Genomic DNA, 16,712 nt, shown 5'->3' with positions numbered 1-16,712 from the left:
TGGGGGAGGGAGAACCACACTGTGAAGCATAATGAATCACAAACTGTTGAAGCATACTGTATGGAATCTATACAATATGTACATAGTATATGGTGTATTGCTACTACATATGGTATGAATTTGTGTACAAAAGAAAGCAAGGATGAACCACTTGAAAGAGTTTTCTTCCCATTTTGATCAGGTAAAGTGAATAAAAATGAGTATTGGCTATGATTTCCCAAATTCAATTCCAATTCACAAGGTTTGATTACATTTTAGATCAGATATCAATTACAAATGATTAGTTAACAATACCAATTTTGCTTGAAGATGAAAGATTCTCAGAGAGCTCATGCTGTAAATTGTCCAAGCAAGAAGCAACCCACAAATATTTTTTATTATGCACCAGGTTAATATTAACATTAAGGATTGAATCCCCCACATTTTAGTTTAAAAGTACTTTTGACTTATATATCCATGGTGAAAAGGATAGATTTCTGGATTTTATGAATTGATATCAGATCACTCAGAGAAAGACCGATTTTAGTTTGAGAATACATTAGTTTAACCCAGGCCTAAAAGTCAACCAATATTTCCTGTGTCATGCTTCCGTCAGGGTGCATTTTTTCCTGTTGCTTCATTTTACGTCCTGCCCTCCCAACTATTTCCTCTGTCTCTGTCTCTTCCTTCATTTCTCTTATCACCCTCTTCCCCCGCCTCCACCCACCCAGCGGCCCATGGCCGGCTGATTGCTGCCAATCTCAGCCGCGGATCCCCGGGGGCGGGGGGGGTCTAGGGCAGGCTGTGCTCCAGTGGGTTATTGAACGCAGCTCACGGTAAAAGCGAACGGGCTCTGAAGTCTGGTTACGTCCTCAATGGCTGCTACTGTTTACCAATGAAGGGAGAGAAGAGCGAGAGGGCAAGGACATGCTCAGAGATGACATAATGGCATTTATAGTAATAAATGAAAGCTTCAGAGCATAACTTTTGATAAATAAATATGATAAAGAAACTCGAGTGAAGATAACAACCTCCTCGGAAGGGTCAGTCCATCATGTTTTTTTAATCCTCCGTGTCCTCCTTGGCTATTAGGAACTGCGTCAGATGTACCGACGGTAACGTCATTACTTAGAATTCCTCCTGGCGGACACAAACTACACACTATAGCTCTAAAACCTGTAGTATTAAATTATTTAAATATTTCTGCTAGGGCTGGGTATTGCCACCAATTTCCTTAATAGAAATGATTATGAATCACAAAGTCTTGATTCAATTTGACTTTGATTCAATATCAATTTGATCAGGGAAAGTTCAGTTACCATACCAATATTGCTTGGATCTGAAAGAGATTCTATAGATTTAATGCTTTAAATTGTACAAGGACCCTTCTAACCTGGAGCATTATTAAAAACATTAATGGTGACTTTAAAGAATTGCCCCCAGAGCAGTTACGTTATTGTACTTTTTATATAATATGACACAGCAGTCAATAAAGTGTAACCCTCACCCATACTGTACATCTGTGAAATGGCAACGCCTCAACAATATTTAGCCCAATTTTGGAGCGTTATTTACCATGACATGGATTCCTTAGACCGTCTAATTTTATCTGATACCAATGCCTTTAATCAAGCTTAAAAATGGAGCCTCTGAAAAGATCGATCTTGGGACTTCTTGGATCAATATCGAATTATTCAAATAAATATCGATTTGAAATCGGAATGTCGTTTTGTTTTTATCAACCAGCCCTAATCTCAGCAATGGAGGTGAGAGGAGATTTGGTTAGGCCTGTAAATCGATGCGCTAACAAAGTGCCGTGAGGCAGGCTAAAAACACTCCGCTCGTCCCTCATATTGAAAGCTGTCTTGCTTATAAATCAAAGCAAAAGCAGCAGTTATGAGACGGCACGGCCGTCAGTCAAAGTGACAGTCATACACTGCCTGTCATACAGAGCAGGCTCCAGGTGAGCTGCAAAGCATCTCTATCTGCTTCACACTGCAGCGAGCTGTGTGGGTAACTGCTGTGTGTGTGTGTGTGTGTGATATGCATACGGACAGCTTATAAGTGTATTAATGTGTACAGTGAGCGTGCTGAGAATATTAATGACAAGTATAGGATGATGAATGGGACGGAAAGTGTCGTTTTCATTTTGGGACTCATAACTCAGTCAGGCTTATATCCAGGCCTGGCTGCAGCCACAGCTGCTAGACCAACACTGTGATACACACTTCACACACTCCCCCAGCAGACAACACAGACTCCATGTCCAATACTATGTTTTCATTGTATTTTTTTGTATTTTTTTTAAACGATCTCTTAGCTCCAGTAGCAGAACTCTACTCCAGCATCTCCATGCATATTAACATGTCTGACCATGTCACGTGACCATTCACACACACTGGGCATATGCAAATTGTGCCAGTGTGAACCGGAAGCAGACAGGCTAACGTTTCTCTGCAGTTGAAAATAATGAATGCGTAAGTTGAAAGTACAGACAATACTAAACAATGGTGAAAAGTAAGAGCAGAGATTTATTTGCTTGGGCCGACAACGAGGTGGAAATGTTACTAAAAGGTACATAAGCCTACATAACCAATCAGGTCTTCGTTTGTGCCCGTCCAGACTACAAAGAAACCCCGGAGTTTTCAAACCAAGGGGGTATTAGGGTCAACGTAGCCTTCCATGCAACATGTATCAACCCAGACATAAAGAGTATACTGTGGATTTACACACCACCATTTATACACAAAACCCTAACAACAGACTTTGTGTCTCAGCATTAAACTCCAATTATTCAAATTTTCAGCAGAGTACAGTATTAAAAAAAACAAAAAAAAAAACATTAAAAAGCACTGTGATGCAGTGGGAAGGGATGAGGAGACTTTCAAGTGGTGCTCCTGTGAGGACGGAGTTGCACTAAACACAGTAATGGTGCATTAAAACGGAGTTTGCCAATCAATCAGCATTCGTTCAATTGAAAGGACCATCCCATTAGACGGGAGCCTCCCCCGCCGTTTCTGCTCTCTGAGCAAACATATCCCCCATGGGGTAAATTAGTTTCATACGCCACTCACACACGCTCAGCTGCAGAAAGACCACACACACACACACTCACTCACACACGTGCTTTGGTGTGTAAATGCACAGCAAGTCCCTTCTTTTAAACGAAAGATTAAAGAATTATCAGCGGACTTCCTGTAGTTATATTCATTATAACCTTTGATGGCATTTGTCTAATTCCAGCTGGAATCTCTGACCAGTGATGGTCATCTAGAGAGCCCTCAGAGCCTGATTATTATAATAAAAAGAGCACTACAGCATATGGCCAGAAGTGTGTCGACATGTGTGTCTTTACTGGACTGGCTTGGTCCAATAAAGAGACACAAAGTTTTTATCACAGATTAGTATGTCCATTACTTTCTTGATTAATCTGATTCCCTTGGCCTATAAAATGTGAGAAGAGCAGAAAGATTTTCATGAAGCGAAGGCTGCTGTAAGCTGTTTCCATCTACTATTACATAATATACCCATATCTTGTTGTAAAGGCCAATTTCTATTTTAGAAGTAGCGAAACTAAAGACAAGCATTACTTTTCCTATAGCTGCTTTACAATAAAAAATAGGCTATCGCGCTTGTTCACCAAAGGAAAATTGAAAAACATGTTTTTAAATTATTATTTATGCCTTTATCACAGACCCTACAGAATACAGAAATGACAGGAAATGCTAGGACAGAAGCTGCAGAAAAAACTTTAAAGGTCTCATGACATGGTGCTCTTTGGATGCTTTCAAATAGACCTTAGTGGTCCCCTAATACTGTTTAAAGTCCCTTTATATAGACCTAGTGGTCCCCTAATACTGTAGCTGAAGTCTCTTTTATATAGACCTTAGTGGTCCCTAATACTGTATCTGAAGTCTCTTTTAATAGAACTTAGTGGTCCCTATACTGTATCTGAAGTCCTTTAATAGATCTTAGTGGTCCCTAAACTGTATCTGAAGTCTTTTTATATAGACTTAGTGGTCCTGTATTACTGATCTGAAGTCTCTTTTATATAGACCTTAGTGGTCCCCTAATACTGTATCTGAAGTCTCTTTTATATAGACCTTAGTGGTCGTAATACGCATCTGAAGTCTCTTTTATATAGACCTTAGTGGCCCTAATACTGTATCTGAAGTTCTTTATATAGACCTTAGTGGTCCCCTAATACTGTATCTGAAGTCTCTTTTATATAGACCTTAGTGTCCCTAATACTGTATCTGAAGTCTCTTTTATATAGACCTTAGTGGTCCCTATATCGTATCTGAAGTCTCTTTATAAGACCTAGTGGCCCATAACGTATCTGAAGTCTCTTTTAGATAGACCTTAGTGGGCCCTAATACTGTATCTGAAGTCTCTTTATATACCCTTAGTGGTTCCCTAATACTGTATCTGAAGTTCTTTCATTAGACCTTAGTGGCCCCTAATACTGTATCTGAAGTTCTTTATATAGACCTTAGTGGTCCCTATACTGTAATTTCTAAGTCTAGTTCACTATAGACCTTAGTGGTTCTGAGTCTGTTCCTTTTGAGGATGAGAGAGGTGGAGGCTGGGGGTGTGGCCTTGACCAACTCAAAGCCATGATGTCTCTCTCTCATGGGTGGGCCAAATTCTCTGGAGGTAACCTTGCCCTTTATGACCTCATAAGGTGCAAGCTTCCAGATCGACACCACACCACAGAGATTCTGTTCAAAGCAACAAAAGTACAGCAAGCTGGCCGCAGAGAAACCTTTAAAAACAGAACTTCCTTTCTAGTCACCAGCACAGACACACATGTTGGGCCAGAATCGCAGAAATTGTCTGTAAGTACAAATGGACCTACTTAATGAAGTTGGTTCACTGCTGGCTTCAAGTTAGCATCAAACACAACAAAGACAGGCCACAACAGGAAGTCAAGCCTTCACACAACCCACGGCTTGTTTGAGGGCTTGGAGACCACCTGGGGTTAGTCACAGTCGGCCCTGGTACCAAGCAGGACCAGAACAGCGTGGCTCGGTGCAACTGTACCCTGCTCTGGGGACACTATTAATGTGGACTGAGCCAGTGAAGTAGAAGAGGGACTTAACTTCCCATTAAGGGACATCTTACTCAGATTCTCCACTGGGCTTTTGTTACGTCCTCCGCCACGAGCCATACCACATGGGAGCGTCTCAGAAGCGGAGGGTCTTGCTGCCCGACTCGTAGATTTTATCGTCTCTACAATTACTATACACAATAATCACGTGTAAAATTAGATAGTATCTACCTTCCACTCCACGCACTACTTCAATTAAACTCCATGCCTTCTCTTTTCTGACGTTGTCTTTATAAAAAACATCGGTGATGTCTATTATGTTTTTCCACCTCCAAGAAACAGGAGACATATACAATATTGCCTAACGGCCCCTCCGGAACGCAGCGCAAAAGTGCCTGGTGGAAAATAGGGGACAATGACCCAGCATACGATTATACTTTAGACAAAAGTGTGCATTCAATTTTGTGGCAACAGTTTGGGAAATACTCTTGTCTCAACATGACAATATATAAGTCATGTTTTGGCATTTATGCACCTCCCTCTCTGGAGGCAGACGGTCACCCACCAAGAGACAGGGTCTATCTGAGGTTTCTGCCTGTTTAAAGGAAGTTTTTCCTCGCCACTGTTGCACCAAATGCAAGCTCTTGGGGGTAAATTTATACAGAGTCCAGACCTTGTCTATCTGTCCAGTGTCCTGAGATAACCACTGTTATTATTTGACACTATGAATAAAATTGAATTGATTTGACAATATCCCTGTGGTCACACACACACACACACACACACACACACACACACACACACACACACACACACACACACACACACACACACACACACACACACACACACACACACACACACACACACACACACACACACACACACACACACACACACACACACACACACACACACACACACACACACACACACCAGAGGCCAGACCTCAGCCGCATTCAACACCCTGGGAATGAACTTGGAACTTTGAATGTCGCCCACAGGACTATTCCTGGTTGTAATCAAGCAACGCTCCAATGGCTGGAGTTGGTGAAACAAAGACTGACAGCACTGAGTGACTCAAACCAATGGCTCTCATCCAGAATGTAATTTGTCCAGACGTACACTGGGGCTTCTCCTGATCTCTGATGCTAGACCCACAGCTTGATGTTTCATCAGGCAGCATTATCTTTGCCCGCAAGCGAATAAGACGCACGCTGCGAAGTCTGCGGAGAAAATAAGAAAGTTGACCCTTTACAACAAGTGCACTCGAGCCAATGCCTACACACTAAAGGCACGCGTGTAGACAAGCACGGAGAACTAGAATGCTCAGGAGATGGTGGTGATTCATTTAGCAAGATGTAACAGAACTCATTTTGGGAGTGAGCCTCAGTTAATGAGCGGGTTTTTGATGTGTAAAGCCTCCAGTCCCAATGCAAGGCTGATACAGTCTCCCTCCAATCCGGCTCCCTTCAGCAATGCTTATCTTGTTTACCAAATGCCGTATGACCTCCGACAGCTAATAAACCCATATCTAAGAGAGACAAATGCGCACCGACATACAACTTGCTGAACAAAAAACGAGGAATAAAGGAAGATAAACAAGTTGAAGAACGCAAGGCACAGGGATGCTGTGCTGCATCTCTTCATTCTGTATATCTCATTCCTGTTTTTAATTTCACTCCCCTATGGAAATCAGTCACCAATTATAACATTAGTTATAGTATGCATAGTAATAAATGTAAGTCTTTGGTTCATTTCCTTTCTCAAGTGCTTCTGCACAGAATAATTGGATTGCGGCTGCACCGTCATGTACTTGGTGAAATAAACGGCTATTAATCGGTGGATAATTGGACACATACCCCTGATAAATGGTGCTGCTCCACTTTGAGTCACGTACAAATTAGGCCATTTTAAGGGATCCGTTTCTTATCTGGCTTGGCTCATGCTTATGTGAGATGTGAGCTTATATTGGTGGACGGAACAACGGATGCACCAAATCACAGAGTCATGCCCAAAATGAGATTACTTGATTATAGTTGACACTTTGTTCCTTCTGTGAAATTGAAGCACATACGAACTTAAAAGTTAGTGTTCACAAAACATACTACCAGAACAAAAAAATGTGTCTTTGAACCACTTTCTTGACACTGGTAGAACTTGAAGAAGCATGAATACACAGTGAGGGTATAAAAGCAGTTGATCCTATTGACCATTGCTTATTACTTAGACAAAAGAAAGATATAGTCAGAGATGGCAAAATAACTCACTTCCAGTACTCAAGTAGAAGTACAGATACTTGTGTTAAAAATACTGTAGTAAAAGTAGAAGTACTGATTTAACTTCTTTACCCAAGTAAAAGTAACAAAGTATAGGATTGGAAATGTACTTAAATTAAAAAAGTAAAAGTAGTTTTGCGAATGACATGCTGAGATACTTCAGTGGACATGGAAAAAAAAAGCTCTTTATATGCCATTACCTACATTTTAAATGGATGTCTGCCAATAGGCCTAAAACATCACATATTACTATACTGTTGTATAGTATTTGTTTTGCTGTTGTATAGTATTTGTTTTGCTGTTCTTAATTTATGAATTCCCTGTGCGGCGTCCTTGAGTGCCATGAAAGGCGTCTTTAAATAAAATGTATTATTATTATTATATTGTATATGATTGTTGGGACAGAAACTGGGACTCCAGGTTAATAAGATTGTGACTGAGCAGCAAGATATGAATTCAGTTGTGATTCTGTGAGAATTGACAGATCCAGTTTCTCTTTTTTAATCTCACCCTTACCATTTAAAGGAATCTACATGTATGTGTGTGTGCTCAAATATGGCTTCTGGAAAGAAAATATAGGATACAATATGAATTACTAAACTGACATTAAATAAAAAGTTCCCCATACTTTTAAAGTTATGCAGCACATTGGCCAGGGGTCATTCTTGATGCCTACTATATTAAACATCTCTCTCAGATAAGGCCGAGGATGATTGGAAATGTCTTTCTGCTTGTCTGCTGAATCTCTGGGATCTCTGTTTTCTTCATTTTCAATCATGTCGCCATCCATACTACTATGTGCTAACATTACCGCCATCAAGTCGCAATGATTTCCCGCAAAAGAATGCCGTTGCACATGCACACACTCCTGGTTAAGAACCTACCCAGTTGATTGTGGGGTTCCTTAAGGCTCAATGTTAGGACCACTATTGTTTAATTGCATAGAAATTCTAACTTAAAAAAATATATATTTTGTTGCCAATGACACACTAATTTGACAAGTTGATTTAAATAAATCTCTGAATTACAAAAAAAACACTACATTCATATTTTTTGTTAATCGTGTGACAAATTTACAAAGCCATTATAAGTCATGTTGACATTGAAAGTGTCTGAAATAATAAAATAAAAATAGATCAAGTCAAAGCAAATATTTCACAGCCTTACATCAACTGAAGGACTTCTTCAATCAAGCTTCATTTGACTTTATATACTTATAAATATATTGTCCACTTATACTTTGATACATCATTTACTGTGTTCAATTATGTAAACTAAGGGTGGGAATCTCTGGGCATATACTGTATATGTGTGTGTGTGTGTGTTTGTGTGTGTTTGTGTGTGTGTGTGTGTGTGTGTGTGTGTGTGTGTCTGTCTGTCTGTCTGTCAGCTTTTGCACTCCTTTTTCTACCAAATTGTAAAAATAAATTTCAAATTTGTGGATACTGCTACATTTCGATTCAAATATCTAACGGAAAAAAAGCCTTTTTATCTGATTCGTAATTAAAAGGAAAAAAAACACAAACTCCAGAGAGCTACATCTGAAAGCTTGGCATGGTTTGCTAAATTATATTACTGATTAATTAGAGTCTACTTTTGAATACACATGACACATATACAAGCAAAGCACTTGTAAACAATCTGATAAACTGTTAATGTTTCATGATTGACACTTCTACCAACATTCCTCCTCCCCTCGCACGTCATTAATACCAAGCCGACCCCATGTATGATAATTAATGCAAAATGAGATATATGCTGCAACAATGACTACCACTTGACATGTATCTCGCCTGGTGGATTAAAGCGGTGTTATTACACACTGTCACTCAGCCCCAGCCATCACCACAACCCTCGCTCTCCCCTCATCTGTTCGTTGCTAAAAGAGCATTATCAGCTAATGAGTTTCTTTGGCCTCCAATTAATCATGCTAATGAGCCCCGCCCAGCAAAGATAATCAACTATTCTCACTGTACGAGCCAATAAGGGAAGAGTTTGGAGCTGCGCTTGTGAAAATGTGCCGCAGTCTCTGCCTGCACTCTCCTCATCCTAATCTTCTTTTTTTTTGATACATTTCCCTTTTTTTTCCTCCTCTTCCCTGCCTCTCACGTTTTTATCTGCTCCTCTCTGGCCTTCAGAGCTCCTTATCGTTCCTCTCTGCTCCTTTCCACGCTCCTCTTTTCTCAATCTTCTTTTCCATTTTGCCTTTTCACATGTCTTCCTAGTTTCTGCTTCGTTAACATCTCTCCATCTTCTCTCCTCCTTATGGAAGCAAATAAGAGACTTTGAACTTTAACAACCACTGACTACTTATTAATGAAATGTTTTACTTTGAACACCATGTATTTGAATGTATTTGTTCTGAATTCACCTCTTTGAAATTAAAGAGCTTTGCAAGACCTTCCTCCACAGCGAGGCAAAGGAGGGTCTGGCTAGTCCACACAGCATTCTGGGATGAGACAAAAACGTGCTCTGGTTTATTGGCATTTCTTTAAACCAATCACAATCATGTTGGGCGGAGCTAAGCACCACACGGAGCCACGTTGCAGCTGCAAAGTAGCCTCGGGAAGGAACTAGTTTTGGTGGAACATGTGTACGTTCAAAGGTTGTTTTAGTCATGTTACAGAAAACTCAGCTGGGACAGATAGTCTAGCTAGCTGTCTGGATTTACCCTGCAGAAATCTGAGGACCAGGTAACCATAGTCCTCAGAAATACAGTTTTGAACGCCAACACTGAAGAATGCGGAACGAAACCGACATCCAGCCAAAAAGAGCGACATCAGGCAATAGAGTAAGCCCGGGCTGAAGTTCAATATAAATGTTTTAATGGTCACAAATATTTAAATTGGTCAAATTTAGATTGAAAAATTGAAAAAGTTGAATACTCACATAGTAACATTCGGGCAACCCAGGATAGGAGGGGCAATCGAGCCTGTAATGCAATCGAACCGACTTCTGGCCTGTCAGAGCATGGTCATGTGATACAAGAAAGACTGTGCTGTCAAAGGCCAGAAGTTGGTATTGAAATTCCGGTTTTTGAATTTCAAAGAAGGGAATTCTGAACACGTAAATTCAGATACATGATTTTCAAGGTAAAGTATTTCAATGTTAAGTATTCAGTGGCTGCTGAAGTTCAAAGACTTATGTCTCTTTTTTGCTTCCATACCTCCTCCCTTTTCATTAGGGGTGGGGAAAATAAATCCATTAACTAATTGATGCTTTTAAAATGTATTTGTTTTACCAATGATTCACCATTGAAGGTGTGTTGCTTTGGATTCTTGGCATGTGGCTGTTGCCAGAGGACAAATTTTGTTTCAAAAGAAGCTGGAGGCAGTAAAAGAAGCCCCCCCCCCACCCCCACCCGTCTGTCACTAGCAAAATGGGGCAGTGAATAATGACAATTCTCTCCGACCAATCAGTAGTCTGCGTTTTCACGTCCCTTTTGGTATCACCTTAGCTCGCTTGGACGCTCGACAGACGTGGTACAAAAAAATAAAATAAATAAATAGTTATAGTGACTTTTTTCATAATGGAAAAACAAAAAAGGCGACTAGAGTCAAGGCAAGTCAAGCAAGTACCATGTATTATTATTACTACTATTGTGTTTGTTAAAGAAGGAAAAGAAAATACTCACTACTATTGAATCACAGTACTTCTAGAATCTCAATACAAATCAAATGAGAGAATAGAATCGGGACAACAGAATTTCCTCCCAGCCCTACTTTCCATTCTCTGGACCTCTGTTCCTCCTGTTTTTTCCCCTCTCAGTTCTGTCCTCCCTATGCCCCTAAAAGCAGCTATAAACTCACCAGTACTCCTTCCACTGGTCGTCCTCAAAAACGTCCTCTGGAATGGGATCAATCAGCACCAGGTCTGACACTTGCCTGAGGATAAAGACACACACACACACACACACACACACACAGAGAGATGAAGTAAGACTCAATGACTATACCCTTGTCCACTTCTACCCTCCCGGGCCAAGGCCGTAATGAGTGTAAGATGAATGGCATCTTCCTGTAGATTCCTCAGTCCCCACATACACCAGATCCAGGGGCAGTATTTCCATTTGGAAAGGTGTCATCACCCCACCCTTACTTCATTTTCTCCCGTAACGACAGCAACATCGTGCCTGATTAAATACTAAATCTTTCATGCCTAGTACGGCTACTTGTCACGTTAATCACCACATTGAATCGGAGATGGATGAGTTACAGGGGATGATGGGAATGGACAGTGGAATATATTTTGTTAAGTGCACCATACTATATGGTATGCAGAGTCTCTACCAAACTTGCAAGCTCTTCTATATATGATATACTGTGAAGTAATTTTAAAAAAAGGCCATTTTTTAAAATTTGTATCAATGATTTGTTAAGACAGATAAAGGATAAGTCTGGCGATATTGTTCCATGGGGGAACAAAAACACTTAGAGCTTAATTGCACATCAGTGAGTCACACTGTTGCACTGGGTGACATGTTCCATCATTATATTAACACAAAACTATAATTTATTCAATCTCACTTAGACCGTTCTGCTCCCAGACATGCACACTCACACATATTCATCTGCGGCGGAAAATAATCCCCAACAAGTACAATATTTATTCATGTATTTTTGATAAAGACTGCAGTGGCCAGCTGTATTAGCAAATTAAAAAATTTGTGAGCAATTTTGAAAGTTCGACATCTTTAACAAGAGCCCAACTGCCGGGACTGAGTGCTATAGACAGAGTAGGGAAGTCAAAAAGTATTGACAGACCGACTAACATGTTGTTGGTTTGGGTTTTGTTTCATGGGATTTGTTGACAATAAGAAAAATATAATACAACAACATTGGTGAACACAGTTGTGGTCGGTCTGATTAACCACAATGCTTTTTTTTATAGATAATCTCATTCTGTACACAACCACCTGGGAAGAGCACATGCAGATCCTTGAACAGGTGTTCACTTGGCCCGCTCAGGCATTGCTAACATTGGATTTGGCTAAATGTGAATCCGGGAAAGTTACTGGCTGCTACTATGGTGACACAGTCGGAAAAGATAAAGTACTCCCTGTAGAAGCTAAAGTTCCAGCCTCAGCTGAGTATCCTTTTCCCTCCATTAGGAGAACACTGGCGGGTTCCTTGCTTTATATGGGAGCTTTGCTATTGTCTCTTCTGTTGTTGACTACTCTACTGTCCACCCTTTAAGGTCCCATGACATGGTGCTCTTTGGATGCTTTTATATAGACCTTAGTGGTCCCCTAATACTGTATCTGAAGTCTCTTTTATATAGACCTTAGTGGTCCCCTAATACTGTATCTCAAGTCTCTTTTATATAGACCTTAGTGGTCCCCTAATACGGTATCTGAAGTCTCTTTTATATAAACCTCAGTGGTCCCTAATACTGTAACTGAAGTCTTTTATATAGACCTTAGTGGTCCCCTAATACTGTATCTCAAGTCTCTTTTATATAGACCTTAGTGGCCCCCTAATACTGTATCTCAAGTCTCTTTTATATAGAAGTCTCTTTCCCAAAATTCAGCCGTGGTGCAGAATTACAGCAACTAGATCTTAGAGAAGTGCTAACTGCCACTTTGCTGGTTTGAAAACCATGATGTCTATCTCTCATGGGTGGGCCAAATTCTCTGAGCGGGCAAAGCAGAGAAACGGGAAGTTACCTACCTTATGAGGTCATAAGGGGCAAGATTGCAGATTGGCGCATTTGAGCTTTCATTTTCTCAAAGGCAGAGCAGGATACCCAGGGCTCGGTTTGCACCTATCACCATTTCTAGCCACTGGGGGGCCATAGGCAGGCTGGGGGACTCATATTAATGTTAAAAAAAACATTGGCGTTGATTTTCAGTGTCTGAGTGAGGCACAAATGAACGGTCGCAAGGAGCGGCATCCGCCATTAACCCCGACGCGCGCTGGTTAGCGAGGGCCCATACAACGCTGCTTGCAGCTTTAATTACTTTTAGAATTTGTAAATGAGTGTCTAATTTAGTTACTTTTTGAAAGAAGTAACTAGTAATTGTAACTAATTACTTTTTAAAAGTAACTTGCCCAACACTGGGGGCTACAGAGTAATTAGTAAATGTTTCACTATGTAGCCAATCAAATACCTTTTGACTGCAACAGTGGCATAAAACAGACAGCTAGCGGAGCCTTAATTAAAAACCAGAGATTATTTCTAATATGCAAAATCTGAAATTATGACCAGCCATGAAGCAGGAAATTAGTGTGTATGGAGTAAAAGTAAACCATTGGCTACACTGTTGCATGTAGTTCAAAGTCAAGATCATGTTTATTGTTTCACAATCAACTAAATCAACATTTTATGTTGATGCACTACTACATATTTCATTTTTATTGTGGTAAATGCACATCTTAAAAAATAGGTAGTTGCTGAGCGCACATGGTGAATGAAGTTAGAGAAAATAACGTCCAAACTGGTGCATGCTAGTGTGTACTGCTCCTATTTTTCCTTTCCATATTTTGTAAAGTGTTCTTTCTGCCTTATTTTAGAAATCATCTGAAATCCTTACATTCAAACATAAAAAAATGTGTATCCTATAGCAACAATAGAATCAAAGATAGAATGGAATCAATAACCATCTGGATTGAAAAAATAAGAATACATGTTGTTGTCGTCATAACAACACACTGAATACTGGGACCCAATCTTAGTTCTCACACACACACACACACACACTCACTCACTCAGACAGCAGTTTGTATCAGAAACTCATTTGACTGTGACAATCCAAAGGTGCACATTGCAACAGGAGAAAAAACACTGGAAAACATGGAATTCAACTCTAGAGAGATTCAACCAATCGATTTCTATCTCAGTTCACTTGAAGAACAGGTACGGTGTGAGCTGAAGGACAGCGAGGCGACGCTCACCCAATGTGACTCTGAGGGGAGAGTTCACCTGATCATCCGAGAGGACTTGCTGGCCAGTCTCCTCGATCAGCTCCAACTACAGAGAGAGGGCAGCAGTTGGGGCCATGAGAAAGAGCTGATGCAGAGGGAGATGCGTGACTTGAAAGTTCAGCTTGCTGAACGTGTCCCCTCCCCACCCAGGGCAACAGAGCATCTGAAATCCCAGTTGGGAAAAATCAGCAACAGGCTGCAAAAAGCCCTAAAAGATCTGGACCTGCAGTACTTCATTTCTGAAGACCTGAAGGTCGAATTGGAGAGGGTGAAGGTAGAGAAGGAGGCCCTAAAGAAGGAAGTGGAGACTGAGAAGATGGAGCTTTGTAAAGAGAGACAGAAGCTCAAGGTAAGTAAGACCAACGTGGAGTTAGAGTTGGAGAGCTTTCTGGAGAGGGAAAGGGCTCAAGCTCAGGAGCTGAAGGTTAAATTGAGGAAGATGGAGGAAGCTCTCCAAGAACAGGAGGAGGCAAAGGAGATACAGGAAAGATCCCAGGCTTCCCATAGAGCCCAGATGGATGAGGCTCCGGCTGAAGGTGTCCACTTCCCACCAGGGGAAACAGAGCGTCTGAAATCCCAGATGGGAAAAATGAGCAACAGGCTCCGAAAGGCCCTAAAAGATCTGGACCTGCAGTACTTCATTAGTGAAGACCTGAAGGTTGAATTGGAGCAGATGAAGGGAGAGAAGGAGGCCCTGAAAAAGGAAGTGGAGACTCAGAAGATGGAGCTTTGTAAAGACAGACAGAAGCTCAAGGTAAGTAAGACCAACGTGGAGATAGAGTTGGAGAGCTTTAGCAGATCCAAGGCTTCCCATAGAGCCCAGCTGGATGAGGCTCTGGCTGAACGTGACCACTCCCCACCAGGGGAAACAGAGCTTTTGAAATCCCATCTGAAAAAAGCCCCAAAAGATCTGGACCAGCAGACCTTCACTACTGAAGATCTGAAAGTCGATTTAAACCAGATGAAGGGAGAGATGCAGGAACTTAAAAATATTGTGGCGACTCAGAAGCTGAAGCTTCGAGAAGAGAGACAGATGCTCACAGTAGGTAAGACCACCAACGTGATGTTGGAGAGCCATTTGGAGATGCAGAGGGCTCAAGCTCAAGAGCTAAAGGATAAATTGAGCAAGGTGGAGGAAGCTTTACTAAAACAGGACAAGGAGGCAAAGGAGATTCTGGAAAGATCCCAGGTTTCCCATAGAGCCCAGCTGGAGATGCAGGATCAAAACAACAAGAACCTCATGGCTGCTCTTGAGAAAAAGTATGAACATCAGCTGGAGAGTCATCTCAACCAGTGGAAGGAGGACAAATCATCCCTCCTTCAGGCCACAGAAAGCCTGAAGCTGACTCAGCAGGAAAAAGAGCAGGAGTGGGAGGGGACTGAGAGCACCTTGAGGTGGCTGGTAGATCTTCAGAGTCAGGTAATGCAAAAGCCAAAGAAGAAGAAGTGGTACAAAAAGCTTCTGCCTGGCTAAGAAGAGAATATGCATTTGTACTGGTATAGTATCTGTCTGTCTGTCTGTCTGTCTGTGTGGGTCTATCTGTTTGTGTGTTGGTCTGTCTGTCTGTCTGTGTGGGTCTGTCTGTCTGTGTGTGGGTCTGTGTGGGTCTATGTGGGTCTGTGTCTGTCTGTGTGGGTCTGTGTCTGTCTGTCTGTGGGTCTGTGTGTGGTTCTGTGTGTGTGTGTGCGCGTCGGGTCTGTGTGTGGTGTGTCTGTCTTTATTGGTGTGTGGTGTGTGTGTGTGTGTGTGGTGTGTGTCTGTATGTATGGGTCGTCTGTGCGTGCGTGGTGCGCACGTTTGGGTCTCTGTGTGGTTGTGTGCGCGGGTGTGTGTGTGCGGGTGTGTGTGTGCGCGGGTGTGTGTGTGTGTATGTGTATGGGTATGTGTGTGTGTGTGTCTGTATGTATGGGTCTGTCTGTGCGTGCGTGCGTGGTTGGGTCTCTGTGTGTGCTTGTGGGGGGTGTTGTGGTGGGTGTGTGGGTGTGTGTGTGTGTGTGTGTGGTGTTGTGTGTTGTTGTGTGTGTGTGTGTGTGTGTGTGTGTGGTGTGTGTGGTGCGTGCGTGCGTGCGGTGCGTGCGTGGATGGGTATGGGTGTGTGTCTGTATGCGTGCATGCGTGCGGGTCTGTCTGTGTGTGGCTGGCTCTGTCGGTCTGTGCGTGTGTGTGTCGGTCTGTCTTTATGTGTGTGTGGGTCTGTCTGTGCGTGCGTGCGTGTGTGTATGGTGTGTGTGTATGGGTTGTGCGTGTGCGTGTGGTGTGTGTGTGTGTTTGCTCGCAGGGCGTGTGATGCGTCAGTGCAGTAGTGTTGGAGTGGTAGAGCTTGTAGTTAGCGCATGCTACATGCTACATGCTGCTTCTGCTCGCCACTCTCTGCTTCCAGCTGCTGCCACTGGACAGCTCTTTGTTTTCAGGGGCTGAAAGAGGAGCCGAGTGTGTGTCGCCTCCTCCCCCGGTACATAGCCTCTCCACTGCCAAGACCT

General features: G+C 42.0%; 1 protein-coding gene across 2 annotated transcripts in view; it reads right to left on the bottom strand.

The window, feature by feature from the left end:
- The window catches only part of si:dkey-122a22.2 (uncharacterized), a 51,503-nt gene that overhangs the window by 22,236 nt on the left and 12,555 nt on the right, over positions 1 to 16,712 (bottom strand). Inside the window, exon 7 of one of the 2 annotated variants that reach the window (XM_032517865.1) lies at positions 11,115 to 11,192. In XM_032517865.1, coding sequence (XP_032373756.1) covers positions 11,115 to 11,192 — 78 coding nt within the window. The remainder of the gene's footprint in view (positions 1 to 11,114; positions 11,193 to 16,712) is intronic. The other variant, XM_032517866.1, reaches the window with a different exon arrangement.

Source organism: Etheostoma spectabile, chromosome 6 (genome assembly GCF_008692095.1).
Source record: "Etheostoma spectabile isolate EspeVRDwgs_2016 chromosome 6, UIUC_Espe_1.0, whole genome shotgun sequence".
NCBI lineage: Eukaryota > Metazoa > Chordata > Actinopteri > Perciformes > Percidae > Etheostoma > Etheostoma spectabile.
Note: the sequence above shows the minus strand (reverse complement) of the source record. Positions and strands in the feature narration are given on the sequence as shown.